Raw genomic sequence first — 16189 nt, 5'->3', positions numbered from 1 at the left:
CAGAGTTTGCTGAATTTGCTGAATTGTAGCCAGAGTTTGCTGAATTTGCTGAATTGAAGCCAGAGTTTGCTGAATTTGCTGAATTGTAGCCAGAATTTGCTGAATTTGCTGAATTGTTGCCAGAGTTTGCTTAATTTAAGCCGAGTTTTGATAAATGGCACCCTCTGACTCTTTCTGATACCCTTAACCAGTGTCAGAAATGCCATGAGTAGTATGCCGTGTTGCTGTCAGGTGCCGAACAGCAAGGCTTGCCCACAACTAATCCAAATTATTAAATCCAATTGTTTAATGTCATAATAATCACTTTATTCATAATAATAATAATATTTAAGCAGCCTGTCTAACCTGACTGACTGGAATGTCATGAAATTTAACAAATTTCTGTAAATCATATGCTTCATTTAAATCCTTAACAATAAAAACTTGCAAAATATCATCAAATTCATAAATTCTCTTCATAAAGACGTCACTAATTTGTAAGTCACCGACACTAACGATCCCAAGACGGATCGGAAAGATTGTCAAACGAAAGTCTTTAAACTTTTCAGGCTCAATAAGACCTAAATTTTGTTCGGATGAGCCTGTGTAGAGGTTGCCGTGCTTTTGCTTGATATTAAAGTTGAGGTTTAGTTCCATTGATCGTGTACTGGTGTTGGTGATGCGACAGTTGAAGACGAATGGCTTTGAGATTTCACTGATGCTGCTTGCTTCGGTAATTGATAGACGTAAGTCACCAAATTCTATTGACTGTTGAGAAAAATTGATTAAAAAATGTCCAAAAAGTCGTTAAAAATGCACAAAATGCCCAAAAAGTCATCAGAAACACCCAAAATGACAAAAAAAGTCATCAAAAATGTGCAAAATACCCAAAAAGTCATCAAAAATACCCAAAATGCCTAAAAAGTCATCAAAAACACACAAATGCCCTCAAAGTCATCAAAAAATACCCAACATACCCAAAAAGTAATTAAAAACACCCAAAATGTCCAAAAAGTCCAAAAAGTCACCAAAATTACCCAAAATCGCCAAAAATACCCAAACTTACACTTCTTTGCAGCTGACTAGTCTGCAGTCGTCCACGTTCAGCCAAATTTGATGATCTCCAAACTATGTCCAACTTTCCAATATTCATTGCCATTTTCAGTGTCTTTAAGTCATTGGCAATCGATGGAACAGGTTTAATGCAGTACAAGAATTGACATGAATTTTGTGGCTGTAATTTATTAATTGAACAAAAGACAGATTTGCCATCTGTTGTTGTATTTAGGGGCGTTGATGTGTACGAGTCAGATGGCTCAAGTTCAACACGTTCTAAGCAAATTACATTTGCTGTTATGTTTTGAATCTGGAATTTAATAAGTGATAATTGAGAATTATTCTATAAGATTATAAGGCTGTAAAGGGCTATAAAGGGCTTTAATACATCCTATGACCCCCTCTAGACCCTATGACACCTTTCAATACCCTCTGATAACCTTATGACCCTCTCTGACTTCCTCTGAATCATTCTGACTCCCTTTGACCACCCTCTAAACCCTTATGACCCATTACGACCTCTTATGACTCCTTCTGACTATCTTTGACACCTTATGACATCCTTTGGCACCGTTTGACTCCCTCATGACTCCATCTAGCCCTTTCTGACCATCTTTGACTCATTCTAACTCTTTCTGACCCACACTGGCCACTCACTGAGTCTTTTGACGTCCTTCAACTCTCTCTGACCACCATCTGACCGATTATGACCCTCTATGACTCGTTATGACCTCCTCGGACCTCCTTTGACCTATTTGACTCTCTACGGCAAGATTTGTCCACCTTCTGACTCCCTTCGATTTTCTTAGGCCACCTTTGAGACCCTCTGACCAGCTCTAATACCCTCTGACTCCCTCTGATCTAAGACTATAAGACTTTAAGTCTATGACATTGTAAGTCTGCAACACTTTAATACTACAAGCCTATAATCCTCACAATCCAACATAATCCCTCCAATTAATATCCCAAAACTCATCAAACACAATCAGGCATGAGTGACATGACCATTAGGTGTGTCAAAATTCATTAATTAAACCTTACCGTAGCTTCCAAAATGACCTCATCAGTTTCAGCATTATAAAATTTAGTCTGAACATCTAATGGCTTTAATACTTGAAATTTAAAGAATTTTCTAAAACTTAACGGAAGTCCACCGGGTGATACATAGTTGACCTCACAAACTAGGATATGCGTGCCGATTTCCTTGACTGTAATGAGATTTTAGAGTAAATTTAGTGGAATTTTGGGTTATAATTGGTGAGGAAGTAACTGATGTAGCATAGACAGTAGCTTAAGGTATATGCTGATAGGCATAATAGCATGAAATGTGCTTGATATGCACTGGAAAGCTAAGATTCATCGCTAGACAATGAGGATGTTCACCTAAATGAAAGAGCTCTAAGGCAGTGGTTCTCAACCTTTTATGCTTCGCGGCCCAACTTGGTAATGAGCCTCAATTGAAGCTGCATACAATTCATGGCATTTTCAATGACTTTTGGCAGTAAACTTATGTGCCGCGACACACAGGTTGTCCATCACTGCTGCTTACTCACTTTCCTGGCCGTACAGATCAATTGCGACTTAAAACCGGCCTTCTAGAGCCTCCTATGTCAATATCATTGACCATACTCAATTCTGTACCCCATTGCCTCACTAACTTACCTTCATAATGTATAACATCATCTAATGTCTCATCCTGATTCAATGTTGTCGGTATGGTCCGATTTGCATGAATTGGAATTGAAACTCTTGAATTATTACTTTGTAAATCACATTTTACAGACACGGATGAGACTGCATGTGTTGTACAGTTGTGGACGCATATATAGCTTGAGAATGTTTCGCCTGTTGGAAGAGGTAAAATTGGGGAATTATTGGTGGTTGGGGGGTCGGGTTAGGCAGTCCAGGTGTTCTAAAACTGGATTTTTGGACATTTGACCAATTTGTGGTAGTTGGAATTGGATCATGACTTACTAAAAACCCAAAAAATGTCACTTAGATCCAATACATGTCATGAGGATGTTGTGTGACATGTGACATGCGACACAATCATGACTTACTTGGATCATGACTTACCCAAATATACCACTCAGATCCAATACATCAGTCAATGTCATCCAGTTCAAGTCTTAGGATGTTGTGTGACATGTGACATGTGACATGTCACACAACATCCAGCCATACATACCCAAATAAATATTTCCAAATGACTGCGGCAGCAACAAAAAATTAGATTTTGGTAAATAATTTGACTCGTCACCGTCCAAATGCGGTAAATCACTACGCTCGCTGAATATTAGGTTCTGGAAGTTGGTCAATGTTGGTCGTGTCAATCGCATGACCTTGAGTGCCAGCATGTGCTCAATTTGAGAGTCCATTTTTGGATGAATTTTTTGGATGAAAAAATTATTGAAATTTGTTGATTTTTACAGCTGAGAAATGTAAATAGACTGGGGGACGACTGTTGACGGGGAAATGAAAAATTTGAATATTTTTTGACCGTTAATTTTAAGATGCCTACTATGACTGTTAAATTGATTAAAATGACTACTAAGATTGACAAATTTTGGATTTTTCAATCAAATTCCACCAAAATCATCAAAATTGGTTCCAAAACTGACTCAGCCTGCCTTAATCATATTCCATAGCTCACAAGGGGTACGAAACTACACTTTACAAACTAATTTAGTAAACAATAAAAGTTTTTTAAGATAAAAATTCAAATTTACTGCAAAATATTCAACTAAATTCATCAATTACAGTCATAACCAACCCAAGGATTGCCAATTAATCCACAAAACCTCATCATCACATCAGTTGGACCTAAATTTCAAATTCCGCAATCATTTTGCTGTTCAATCAGATCTGAAATTTATCATAAAATGTCACAAACACAAAGCTACAGAACAAAAAAGACAGAAATTGAGAAGCAAGGATTTGCGAGAGGATATGAGCCTGAACAGGTAGGAATAATTGGTAGAAAAGGCAACTAGGAAGGCACAAGATGAAGAAGTGAATTTAAAATTGTGAATCTAGTCCAGTGGTGAGCAAAATTGTGGTTTTTGAGGCACATCTTGGCTGGTTGCCTATTCCGTTACTAGATTAGCATGACTATGACTTGGGGGTTTGGATCAAAATCTGTTTAAATCCAGCACAAAATCAGATGCTGTATGATGCTGGATTTAAACGGGATTCGAGATCAAGTTAGAGTCATGCCTGCCTGGGTTTGGATATTTGATCAATCAACTGATTTGTGCTGTTCGAGATCAAGATTTCCTCATTCTCAATTCCACCAAAATCTCAAGAATATGGCTTTAAGTTGGTCTGTCTATGGTTTGAGTCCAGATAAGATGAAATTGGATATCTGACTGGATTCAAGTTGACTTTTGACTGCTTATCCTACATCGTGTGCTTTCTCTACAAACCTGTACGAGGTTCCTTAAATTAATGACTTAATATGTCTTACCTATTTACAGATCATCGGTGCAACAGATGCCAGTGGTACCCTACAGTTCCTTATGTAAGTTTTTCATTTATTCCATCAAATTTGACTTTAAAATTGACATTAAAATTCCCAAAATATCCAAAATTGACAAAAAATTTCATTAAATTTTCCAGAAAATGGAAAGGTGTAGACGAAGCTGACTTGGTCAGTGCCAGAGAGGCTAACATAAAGTGTCCCGAAATTGTCCAAGAATTTTATCAAGAACGACTGAATTGGGCCAATAATTAATGTGAATTTTCCTACCAATTGTGTTAAGTTAAATATTTGTAATTTAAATGTAATAAAATTAAATAAATAAAAAAAGAACAATTTAAATGTTAAGAAATAAGTTAAAGGTTTGATGAAGTTTTGATGAGAATGAACTTGGGGTGAAGGAGTCATAAAGAGGTGGGAGGGGGGAGGGGTAGGGTATGTGGTGGTGATTTCAGGGCATGGGGAAATGGTAAGGGGAAGCAGCTTGAGAAATTGGCATGGGGAAGTGACAAGGGGAAATTGCAGGGCAAAGGACAAGGCAAGGAGATAGTGGCATGGGGAAGTAGCATGGGAAAGTGGCATGGGGAAAGTGGCATGGAAAATTCGCATGGAGAATTCGCATGGGGAAGTGGCATGGGAAATTGGACAAGAAGAAGTGGCAAGGGGGAGTTGCATGGGAAAATGATCTAGGGGATGTGACATGGGGAAAATTGCATGGGGAAAGTGGCATGGGGAAATAACATGGGAAGTGACCAAAGGGAAAAGACTACGCGAAGTGACAAGGGGATTTGACCAAGGGGAAGCTGCTAGGAGAAAAGGCAAGGGGAAATGGCAAGGGGCAAGGCAAGGGGCAAGGCAAGGGGCAAGGCAAGGGGCAAGGCAAGGGGCAAGGCAAGGGGCAAGGCAAGGGGCAAGGCAAGGGGCAAGGCAAGGGGCAAGGCAAGGGGCAAGGCAAGGGGCAAGGCAAGGCAAGGGGCAAGGCACTGGACAAGGCAAGGGGCAAGGCAAGGGGCAAGGCAAGGGGCAAGGCAAGGGGCAAGGCAAGGGGCAAGGCAAGGGGCAAGGCAAGGGGCAAGGCAAGGGGCAAGGCAAGGGGCAAGGCATGGGGTATTGACAAGGGGCATCAAAAAAAACAAAGTTCCTCAATTTTTACATCATTTTATTTCCTAAAAAAGTCCTTAAAACAAATCTTATGGTACAAAATACAAATCTTAAGGAATAACAAGATTCGATGTCCAGTCCTTAATAATTCCAACATTAAATCTCTGTCCAAATGATGTCAATGCAGCCAAAATGTTTCTCTTAGGTGGTCGACAGTACTTCTTGCCACCCTCAAGACAGCAAATATTTGGGAAGCATGAAATACTTGAATTGCATTCTTTTGGATGCTTATCGAATGCTGGCGGTGGTGCTGGACTGCACTGGAAGTACTGACTTATTGATTCAACAGGATATGCAATTTGTCGACCGACTGGAAGTTCCTCTGGTGCTGTATATGAGTTCATGCAGAAACGTTTACGTCCACTTGGGCAACAAATTCGCGGGAAGTCACAGTCGGTGTCGATGAGGCACTTCTTGACGTCCCAGAAGCTTTCGGCAAGCGGTTCTTTTGGACATTTTCTTGGGATACCAAATAAGGCTGTGGATTAATGGAAATACTCAATTTATAGCTACATAACCTAAAAATTCAACTCACGTTCATGCTCAATATCCTCAAGTGGTATTTCAAGTCCTTCATGGCACCGCTGACCGCCAAACAGCTTACAGCACCTAAAATTCTTCCCTAATGTCTGCACACAGTCGTGATTCTTATTGCATGTCAATGGAAATAACTCAAATTTTGCTTCACGTTCCGTTGGACACATCAGCTCATCTTCAAGTCTTTTGACCTTTTTTGACTCGTCATGTCTTATTGGTTCTGTTTGTGTCTGATTATCGATTATAATTCGTAAATTGCTGTAGGTTCTTGATAGGGCTGGTACTTGGGGTTTTGGTGTTGTTGGCTTCGGTGGTGATGGATCTGAAATGAGATGTGAATTAGAGTTGTTTGTGAGTATGGAAGTTATAGGGAGCTACCCGGGGGATATATTGAGGATGTTGGAGGAGGATTTGGATCTTTGATGATCTGAATTGATCCAAAATTGTCCAAATTAGTTTAAATTGGTCCAAATTGTTCCAAATAGATTCAAATTGATCCAAAATGGTCTAAATTGGATCAAGCAAGTCCAAAATGGATCAAACTGCTTCAAAATGAGTCAAACTAGTCCAAAATGAGTCAAACTGGTCTAAATTGATCCAAATTGGTCCCATTTGAACTCAAATTGATTTTTGTTTATCCAAAATGGTCCGAATTGGTCTAAAATGATTTAAACTGGTCCAAAATAGATCAACAGGTCCAAAATGATTCAAAATGTATAAAATTGCTCCAATATGAGTCAAACTGGATTAAACTGAACCAATTCGGTTCAAATTGATCCAATTCGCTCCGCATTGATCCAAATCAGTCTTAAATGATCTTAATTAGTTCCAAATGGATCAACCTGGTCTAAGATGACCTAAATCGGTTCTAATTGGTTCAAGTCGCTCGAAATTGATCCAAATTGGTCCAAAGTGATAAAAAAATGATCAAATAAAATCCTAAATGATCCAACTCTGTCTGAAATGTTCCAAACTAGGCTAAAATGGTTCAATTTGATTCAAAATGATACAAAATGATTCAAATAAATTTGCTGACTATTACTAGGGTTCGTAGCAATAAGGTAGTATTGAAATTGGCCCTCCTGCGCATCTACTACGTAGGAAATGCATGTCCTGCGGTTCTAGGCCGAGCCCTAACTCCTACCAATCTTTAAAATTCATTGAAAATTGTAAAAAATTCAAACAAATCAAAATATTGACTAAAAAGCTAATAACCTTCCTAATCCACCCAAATTTCCACATATTCAGTACCCTCTAAACCCACCCCTCAAACCCCTCAGCCCACCTCCTATCCCCACCACACTCATCAACACCACAAACAACATCCATTCAAATTAATCAGCGAAAGTCATCTTTACGCATTACAAAATTTATGTAGCATGAAGGTTTTCATTTCACTTCGTCATATGGAAGTAATTTATGAGTTTTATTCAATTGTGACATTCAATATGACCATCAGTTAGAGTACGTCTTGGCCTTAACTTTTTTTGTTCATTGAAGACGATTTTGACATTGTAATGAGATTTATAATTAAGTTGTTGAGTGAAAGCTTGACTAGTTGATGGAACTTTTGTGTCAAATGATTGATTTTGGATAGGAAATTAAGTTAGGAATTGGTAGGAAAATGATGGGAAGTTAGGAGGGGAATTTGAGGGGGTTTTGAGGCATGATGTCAATTTTGAGGTATGACGTGAGGTGGTTAATTGTAGGATATTCAATAATTTTCACATTTTTGGGGCATTAAGGTCAATTTGGTGGACATTAGTGAGACTCAGGGGCGTACATAGACGGGTTTCCAATTCTTAGGGGGGTGTGAGGGGCCGTGCCCCCAATAGCCCCCTAACTATGCCCCTGGTGAGACATATTGTCAAATGCTGTAATTTAGAACAGTGACTGGTAAACTGTGTGCCTTGGGACGCTAGTATGTCCCCAATGAGCCGTATTTCCAGCAGAGCTCGAAGTCGACAGGATCTTATGGTCAATCCACACCCCATGCCTCTCTATTTATAGACCAAACTCTTCAAATTGCTACAAAACATCCAAAAAATTCCATCAAATTCCATCCAAAAATGATTTCAACCCGCCCACCTGTCCCTGACTTCAAAGCATCACAATAACTTTAAAAATCACAACTCAAAAACAATTCAATTCCAAAAAAAAGTCAATCAAAATTAATCTCAAAACATCACCTTGACAATCAATCGATCATAAATGTGCAACCTCAAGTCACTCGATGTCTAATCGAATATTAATAACATGTTATTTTGCGAATGTAATGCGATCAGTGACTTAATAGGCTGACATTAATAACAAATGTATTTAATAAATGCTCATGACTTGTAACAGCATCTCGTGTGAGACTGATTGAGACTGATTGGTGTAAAGTGTGCCAGATTACTTGGGGCTTTTGAGGCTATTGCGGGGGGAAATGGCAATGATGTTGGGAAATTTGATGCTGTTTTGTGGATGATGTTCATGAAGGCATGGTTCGGGATTTTTGTAGGGAATTGGAAGCATTTTTGAGAGTTTTTGGTTAATTTGATCAGTTTAGTAGGGTTTGGACATGAACGGCAGGTCTGTAGACACAGTTGGCAGTCATCCATTTAGCCCCACATCTGTGGATTCCTACCAACTCTGGATATAAGCCTGCAATTAGTGTCCATGGAGGTGAGACAATTCCTTTAATTGAGGTCGCTTTTAAATTGAGACCTGGCAATTCTGCATGCAGTTCCTGCTTTTTAGATGCCCAATCCTACAGTTTCAAACTGTTCTTTCAAAGTTGCAGACCTCCATTTTTGGCACGAGCCCTACAATTCAGCCTAATTCTCAATTCACTGAAAGTCAGGAAATTTCCAGAATTTTCAAACCCCAATTACTTCATTCCATGCCTTAAACCATTACTTCCCCTTCAGATTTCACTTCATTTCCACTTCACAATTACCCAAAAGAAGCTATGACATTGACTACATCTTTATTATGCTTCTTGTTTACATTTTCAGTGCCAATAAAAAAAATAATTTCAAAATTTCACACATAAAAAATTTTTTATATTTTTAATTTTCGCTTCCGATTTCACGATAAATTCTTCAAGGCTGACGATATAAAAAAATTACACAGTCGATCACCAAAAGAAGCAAAAGTACAGAAATAAAAAGAATTGTTTTCTTTTGTGTTCATCGACGCATGCAAGTGCAGAAGTAATAATAAAGAGAGAAGAAATAATTGTAAGGTCAAATTTTTGGGTTTTTTTTATAGTTTCTGGGTCTGATATGGGGACGTGTGGGTATAACTTTGTTGAAAATAATGGATTTTTAGGAACTTCTTCTCATCACCACCCTACTATGTAATTCCACTAGACTTCCCAAGCCGTCCTAGCATTTATCCATTTCACCATTCAAATTCTCTTCAAAATTGACTCCAAAAAATGCGCTTTATTCTTCTTCAACTCAATATTTTCTTACTTGTTGTGTCATTGAAGAATTGGAAATTGGCTGACGGCCATCGGTGAATTCAAACCTAAATTCTACACCCTCTAATTTTATCTAAAATTCCCTAAAAATTGACCTCAAAAAATGCGCTTTATTCCACATAAATTTACAACCATTTCTTACTTATTGCTTCATTACAGAGTTGAAAATTGGTCAAAGTTAATCTGGTGGCATCTTTGATCAGCAGCCGACTATTGGCCGTTATTACCTTCTACCAACAGCCGTCCGTCCCCCATTGACACCCGATTGTACAACCCAAAAATCGACTAAATTCCACCCAATTCCCAACTCTGCTTCATTGTTCTACAATTTTACCTCAATTAACTCCAAAATTCACTCAAACAAGAAGCCACAAAAATGACTTTATTTCTAACATTTTTAACTCACAATACGATTAGTAATCGACACATTGTTAATGGATGTATAAGCTATTATAAGACATGACAATAAAGGTATAACATAATTGTTCTGTTAGACAATAACAACGGCTGTAATTGCTGCACATATAAAAATCTCAAGTGTCAGTTAATTAATTTTCTGTGCGTGGCTGAATTCAATGAATTTGATACTTTTACTGGAACTGGGGTTGGACTGGATTTGGACTAATTTAATTGAGACTTTTTTGAGTGAATTTTAATGGATTTTGAAGGTCATTTTTGGTGATTTTTGGTTTATTCAAATGAGAATTTGATGGTAATTTGGGTTGACTTGAATGACACAGACTTAGCATGTATGAAGTTAGCAGCTAAATATCGTCAAAAATAGAGCAGAATTTCAACTGTATCGACGTTTATCAGCAGCATTTTGGCATAATTTAGAATAAATCATTGGAGAGCAACCTGTGTGCCGCGGCACACTCATGTAATTCCATAAATTGTATGTCGTTTGCGGTTTATATTGAGGATTGCCATCAAAATGCGCCGCGAAAAACAAAAGGTTGTGCACCACTGAGTTAAGGGAAGGACCAGACAAAACAGTCGACTCGTGTTTTGTATGAAAAAGTCGACTTGAATCGGCTTGACTCCATTATTAAATGTAAAAAATTACAAAAGTCCTCGTGTTATTGATCGAGGGACTTAAGCGCATTTTTGTCCCAGCGATCAGTAATTGATTAACAAGTCACTTCCAGACCTAAAACACAAGATCCAGTAAGATCCAGGTCACTTCCAGACCTAAAAACCAAGATCCAGGTCACTTCCAGACCTAAAAACCAAGATCCAGTAAGATCCAGGTCACTTCCAGAACTAAAACACAAGATCCAGTAAGATCCAGTTCACTTCCAGACCTAAAAACCAAGATCCAGTAAGATCCAGTTCACTTCCAGACCTAAAAACCAAGATCCAGTAAGATCCAGTTCACTTCCAGAGCTAAAACACATGATCCAGTAAGATCCAGGTCACTTCCAGATCTTAAAAACAAGATCCATATAAAACTTCCACAAATTTAAGAATTTCATCATTTAACGGATTTTTATAATTCAAACCTCGTAACGGTCAAAAAAATTCAAACATTGTTCATTAAACACTGTTAAAACATCGACAAACATTGAAAAACACTGTAAACAATGAAAAAACGTGTTGTTGTTTTTGTTGTTGTTGTATATGAAAATGAAAAACTGTTAATTATAGTATTTATGCGTTGATTTGAGACTTCTAAATGACCGATAACCCAATAACTTGATAGAACGAAGCTATTAAAACAAACCAGAGCTCTCTATGATGTCTAGTTTTCGAGATCTCGCGTTCCAGCCGAACGAACGAACGAACGAACGAACGAACAAAGTGCATTATTAAGCTACCTTTTTGAAAACAAGTTTCAAAAATGCGCTAAAAAGACTTCGAGTTCTGGGTAGGACTTTGGGGGCTCGGAATATAAGAAAAGTGGAATCTAGAGGCATAACCTATCTAAAGTAGCATTTCTGGCATGTACAAACTGACCCCAGTGTTGTTATGATCACTCTAGATCAGAGTTGGGATCCACTGGATTCGGACATTGGAGTCTAGTAATGAATGACTTCCGATGTCCACCAAACTCTGCTCTACACTGTCAATAAGCTGATTATTGAGCAATCAACGCTATTTAGTGTCAAAAAACGGCTGCTGTGCGACTACATAGTGCCAATGAGTCACCGCACTTAGCACGTCATCCGAAAATTAAGTCATTATATCTTAAAACACTTAAAATGGTCTGCATCCAATTAACTTCAATTTTTTGCTCACGTTTTTAACTTTTTCATCATTTTATGCATCAATAAGCCACTAGAAGATTCCAAAATTAAAGATTTTTTTATAGACACAACTTCAAGTTTTACCTTAAAGGTCATCCTCTGTTTACGGAAATTTTTCATACAAAATATTGCATTAAAAGCTTTCACATCAGACTCGCAAATAAGTCATAAATTCAAGTCTTTTTGCAGCTGCAATATTCGAGAAATATCAAAAAAAACGTTAAAAATGTAAAGTTGTGAAAAAAATTCCTCAGTGACATGCAAAAATGTTGGAGTTGGAATTGGGCAATGGAAATAAATAAAAATAAATTGTGAAAGTTAAAAAAAAGTCAAATTTTTAAAATTGAAAATGTTGAAATTTAAAGGATTTAATGGAAATTTTGATGGAAAATTAGGATTTTTTTGAATTTTTGATAAAAAAAATTTGAAAATTTAAACAAAATGTTGAATTTTTTGATTCATTTAAAATTAATTTTTAAATTTTAAATCTAAAAATAAATTAAACTTGAATTTATTTTAAGTTTTTCTTTTAAATTTTACAATTTTTTTGGTTTTTTTTTAAATTTTTTCAAATTTTTTTTAAATTTTTTCAATTTTTTAAAGTGTTTTAAATTTTTTTAAAAATATTAAAAATTTATGAATTTTTTTAAAATTATTTAAATTTTATTTAGCTTTTTTAAAAAATTTTGAATTTTTTCAAATTTAAATTTAAATTTTTTAAAATCAAAATCCTCAAAAACCCATCAAATTTAACCTCAAAATTCAACAAATTTCCAATATATCAAAAAATACTCAATGCATGCTGTTGGTCGCACAGCACGAAACTTACATGTATGCAAGCTATAAAAAAGTAGCAAGCCACATAAAGAATTGCATAATCTGCAACAGAAATAACAAAAAAAAAAAAAAAACTCAGTCAATTGTTACGAAATAAATGCGGACTTGCACTTTAGAGTTAATTAGACAGTTGGTTGGATATGAAAAAATGTGTCAGAAATGCTATTGTGGATTTGTTTGGGTTTGAGTTTGAAATGAGGAAGGAATTAGATTAGTAAAGTAAGGTGGAAATTGGGTACAGATTGTAAGGGGAATTTTTTGAGATTTGAAGTCATTACTTCCAGATAGCGAGAATATCAGGTCCACCTAAAGATCAAACTGGGAAGTCAAATGAGAATCGAATCTGTGGTCCATCTAGGAGTTCATCTGAAGGTCAATCTAGAGGTCTAACTGGAGGACAAACTGAGGATTAAAATAAGGATCAAACTAGGGGTATAATTCTTACTAGGGGTACAAAGCAGTAAACTCTAACTGAGGTCTAACTAGGGGTCAAACATGGGAGTTCTATTGGAGGTCATGCTGAGAGTTTAATTAACGTTGGGGTTCAATTAAGGGTCCAAAATTCGAGCTCTGCTTACAAGAGTTCCAGTACGAGTTCCAGCAAGAGTCCAGCACTGATTCAGACCACATAAAACACTCCAAACTAGGTTTGACAGGACTCCGGGAATCGGACTTCACTGGACCTCAATCGAAATCCATAGTCAGACTCGAATTTGGGTTTATTATGCTCCAAAATGTAGTCACAGCTACTCTGCTCTTAATTAATCCTAATTCATCTTAGAATAGCCAAAAAATTACCTCACTGGTGATTCCCTGAATGACGTAAAACTTCAAATTCAAATTTTTGTATTTATTTCACCAGAAGTGTCTATTGTTGCGAATTTTGTGTGTGCTGAATTTATAATGAATGATTTTCTATTTTTTTTTTTTTTTGTGATGGAATGTCTGAATTAATTGTTAATTAAGTTTCTAAGTCTGCATGCTTAATAATTTAAGTCTGCAATGTGCTTTTGTTTTTGACTTTTTTTTTGGTAATTTTTTGGGACATTAATGGGAATTGTTAGGAAATTCTTGTAGTCGGAGATGTTCCTGAACAGCATGAGTCGATTATTAGATCAAAAATCAGATCCTAGCCTACCTTGACTCTGATTTGAGGTCGGTTTTGGTTAGAATCGAGCTTTAGACTGGCGTAATTGTTACTTGATGCCTTATTTGGTTTTAATTTTGACACCAGAGTTGGTAGAACTCCGTGAGTTGGACCACACTGGACACCAATCGGACTTCAAAAGCCAAATCCATTCGTGGAGGTCCCAAATGAAGCTAAACCCCGAAATTCACTAGACTAATCAAAAATCTATTCAAAATCCATCAAAATTTCCTCAACTTTTTTTAGTTCTTCTTCTTACTTCCCGCTTATTCATGCATTTGAGTCTTTTATTTCATTAATTTTAATTTTAATTTATGATGCAATTGGATGTGTCACTGCTGCCTTCATAACTTTTGTAATTGTCTTCTTATTATTATCATAAACATCAGATACTTTTTTGGACATGCTGTGTGTAATTTATTATTTAAAAGCTGCATGGTAAGCATTAATTGTGGAGATTAATGGATGTGCACGTTGTCATTAATGCAGTTCCGTTGTGGATTTTAGTTTGAATGACAATTTAGAATTTTTTGAATGAAGGTTTTTGATGATGTTAGGGGAAATGTCCAATTTTCATGCAATTGGTCAATTGGGGTCACATCAGAATGGTACCTTGGGAGGGGTTAGGGGTCATTAGGGGAATGAAGCCCCTGGACTCGAGACCCATGCTTCTAATAATTGCAAATTATTCTAGATTCGATCTCAAATTCAGTATCAAAAATTTATAAAAATCGACAGTTAGGACAACCCCACTTTTGACCCCATAACCCCTATCCACATCCCTATATCCACCCATGACTTATGTCCACCAATAAATTATGTTAATTAATCTCTAAAAATATCTCAAAAATAAACTTACTGAAGAAAAATTTCCTAATACTTTCAAGTGTGGATGTAAACAGGTTTGGTTGACTTGCGCTCGGCTTTTGTGTTGTTGTTGTTGTTGCTGTTGAGTCTGTTGAAACTGTTTCAGTTGTTGAATTTTTTACGCTATCAGCTGTTGATGTTGATATGATTAACAGGAATAAGGCGAAGGTGATGAGGCGGGGTTTGAGTATTGAGAGCATTGTTGGGGGTGATGTGGGGGCTAAGGGGGTGTAGATTGATGAGTTTTTTGGGGCAGTTTTTGATGATTTGATGGAATTTTTCACTTTTTTGAATTTTTTTTCACTTTTTTCGATTTTTTAACACTTTTTTGCAGATTTTTGAACTTTTTTAATTTTTGATTTTTTGAATTTTTTTGATTTTTTTTTGAATTTTTAATTCTTTTTTTCAATTTTTTAATTTCTCTTTTTTTTTTCAACTTTTTCACTTCTTTTGGAATTTTAAATTCATAAAAAAATTAAATTTATCACCTTTTTTTTGAAATTTTTGAGTGTTCTTTTAAGTTTTTCACTTTTTTCAGTTTTTTAATTTATTTATAACTTTTATCTGAAATTTTGCAGTATTTTGAAATTGTATTTAATGTTCCAATTTTTTTAAAAATCCTTTAAAAATTTTAATAAATTTAAGATAAGTTGAAATTTTAAAGAAATTTGGAAATTTAAATCAATTTAAAAATTTTGAAATTTTAAATAAATTTAAAAAATTTTAAATTTTATCTTTTATTTTAACTTTATTCAGATTTTTTTATATTTTTCTGATTTTTTAAATTTTTTTAAAAATCTTCAAATTATTTTAAAGTTTTTTACATTTTTTAAAAAATTTTCTAATTTTTTAAATTTTAAAATTTTTTCAAATTTTAAAATTTTTTCAAATTTTTCAAATTTTTTAAATTTTTAGATTTTAAAATTTTTAAAATTTTTTTACACTTTTTAAAATTTTTCAAACTTTTCAAATTTTTTGATTTTTTTTTAAACTTAAATCTTCATAAAATTTTAAAATTTTTTAATTTTTTTTTAAATTTTATTAAATATTTTTTAAGTTTTTTAAATTTTTTTTAAATATTTCAAAACTTTTTAAAAATTTTAAATTTTTTTTTCTAAATTTTTCACTTTTTTTAAATTTTTATTTAAATTTTCAATTTTCTTAAACTTTTTCAATCCCATCCACCTGCATCAGTCGTCAACAATCGTCTACAAATCACATTCCAAAGCCACTCATTTACCGTCCATAATTAACACAAATTCAAGACTAATAATTTCAAAATTCTCAATGCCATGTCCAATCAGACTTCACATTTAATTCACAAATATCTCATAATCCATCAATAATTTGATTCTTTTATTTCAAATTCTGAATTTTAATCAAGTTTTTCTGTAGCAATTTTGAAAAAATAA

The 16189-nt window shown here is 35.3% G+C and overlaps 3 protein-coding genes across 3 annotated transcripts; 1 reads left to right on the top strand and 2 right to left on the bottom strand.

Moving 5' to 3' along the window:
* Positions 1 to 281: 281 nt before the first annotated feature.
* LOC139090167 (probable trafficking protein particle complex subunit 13 homolog) lies at positions 282 to 3469 on the bottom strand. The gene is made up of 5 exons (XM_070639934.1): positions 3224 to 3469; positions 2698 to 2880; positions 2077 to 2243; positions 1046 to 1345; positions 282 to 747 (listed from the first exon to the last, which is right to left on the bottom strand). The coding sequence occupies exons 1-5, from the start codon at positions 3411 to 3413 to the stop codon at positions 328 to 330; spliced, it is 1260 nt and encodes a 419-aa protein (XP_070496035.1). The 5' UTR covers positions 3414 to 3469; the 3' UTR covers positions 282 to 327.
* A 237-nt stretch (positions 3470 to 3706) lies between these two features.
* Positions 3707 to 4868, top strand: LOC139091516 (chromobox protein homolog 1-like). Its single transcript, XM_070641684.1, has 3 exons — positions 3707 to 3998; positions 4512 to 4555; positions 4654 to 4868. The coding sequence occupies exons 1-3, from the start codon at positions 3918 to 3920 to the stop codon at positions 4766 to 4768; spliced, it is 240 nt and encodes a 79-aa protein (XP_070497785.1). The 5' UTR covers positions 3707 to 3917; the 3' UTR covers positions 4769 to 4868.
* Positions 4869 to 5690: 822 nt separating this feature from the next.
* On the bottom strand, positions 5691 to 15013 carry LOC139089563 (uncharacterized). The gene is made up of 3 exons (XM_070639159.1): positions 14770 to 15013; positions 6210 to 6533; positions 5691 to 6152 (listed from the first exon to the last, which is right to left on the bottom strand). The coding sequence occupies exons 1-3, from the start codon at positions 14975 to 14977 to the stop codon at positions 5725 to 5727; spliced, it is 960 nt and encodes a 319-aa protein (XP_070495260.1). The 5' UTR covers positions 14978 to 15013; the 3' UTR covers positions 5691 to 5724.
* Positions 15014 to 16189: the final 1176 nt, after the last annotated feature.

This window comes from Chironomus tepperi, unplaced genomic scaffold, assembly GCF_022539635.2.
Source record: "Chironomus tepperi strain 1889 unplaced genomic scaffold, CSIRO-AGI_Ctep_v1 contig_7, whole genome shotgun sequence".
Classification (NCBI taxonomy): Eukaryota; Metazoa; Arthropoda; class Insecta; order Diptera; family Chironomidae; genus Chironomus; species Chironomus tepperi.
This window is presented reverse-complemented; position numbering and strand designations above follow the sequence as displayed.

Bases quoted from the DNA above. Each gene is read 5' to 3' on its own strand.
- LOC139090167 (XM_070639934.1), bottom strand. From the start codon at position 3,413: ATGGACTCTCAAATTGAGCACATGCTGGCACTCAAGGTCATGCGATTG. The intron at 2,881-3,223 runs GTATGTATGGCT...CTCTTCCAACAG, and splicing joins ATTTGGAAATATTTATTTGG to GCGAAACATTCTCAAGCTAT. The intron at 748-1,045 runs GTAAGTTTGGGT...TTTTCTCAACAG, and splicing joins CTAGTCAGCTGCAAAGAAGT to TCAATAGAATTTGGTGACTT.
- LOC139091516 (XM_070641684.1), top strand. From the start codon at position 3,918: ATGTCACAAACACAAAGCTACAGAACAAAAAAGACAGAAATTGAGAAG. The intron at 3,999-4,511 runs GTAGGAATAATT...ACCTATTTACAG, and splicing joins GAGGATATGAGCCTGAACAG to ATCATCGGTGCAACAGATGC. The intron at 4,556-4,653 runs GTAAGTTTTTCA...TAAATTTTCCAG, and splicing joins GGTACCCTACAGTTCCTTAT to AAAATGGAAAGGTGTAGACG.
- LOC139089563 (XM_070639159.1), bottom strand. From the start codon at position 14,977: ATGCTCTCAATACTCAAACCCCGCCTCATCACCTTCGCCTTATTCCTG. The intron at 6,534-14,769 runs GTAAGTTTATTT...ATCTCATTTCAG, and splicing joins TATTAGGAAATTTTTCTTCA to ATCCATCACCACCGAAGCCA. The intron at 6,153-6,209 runs GTGAGTTGAATT...ATTAATCCACAG, and splicing joins TGAGGATATTGAGCATGAAC to CCTTATTTGGTATCCCAAGA.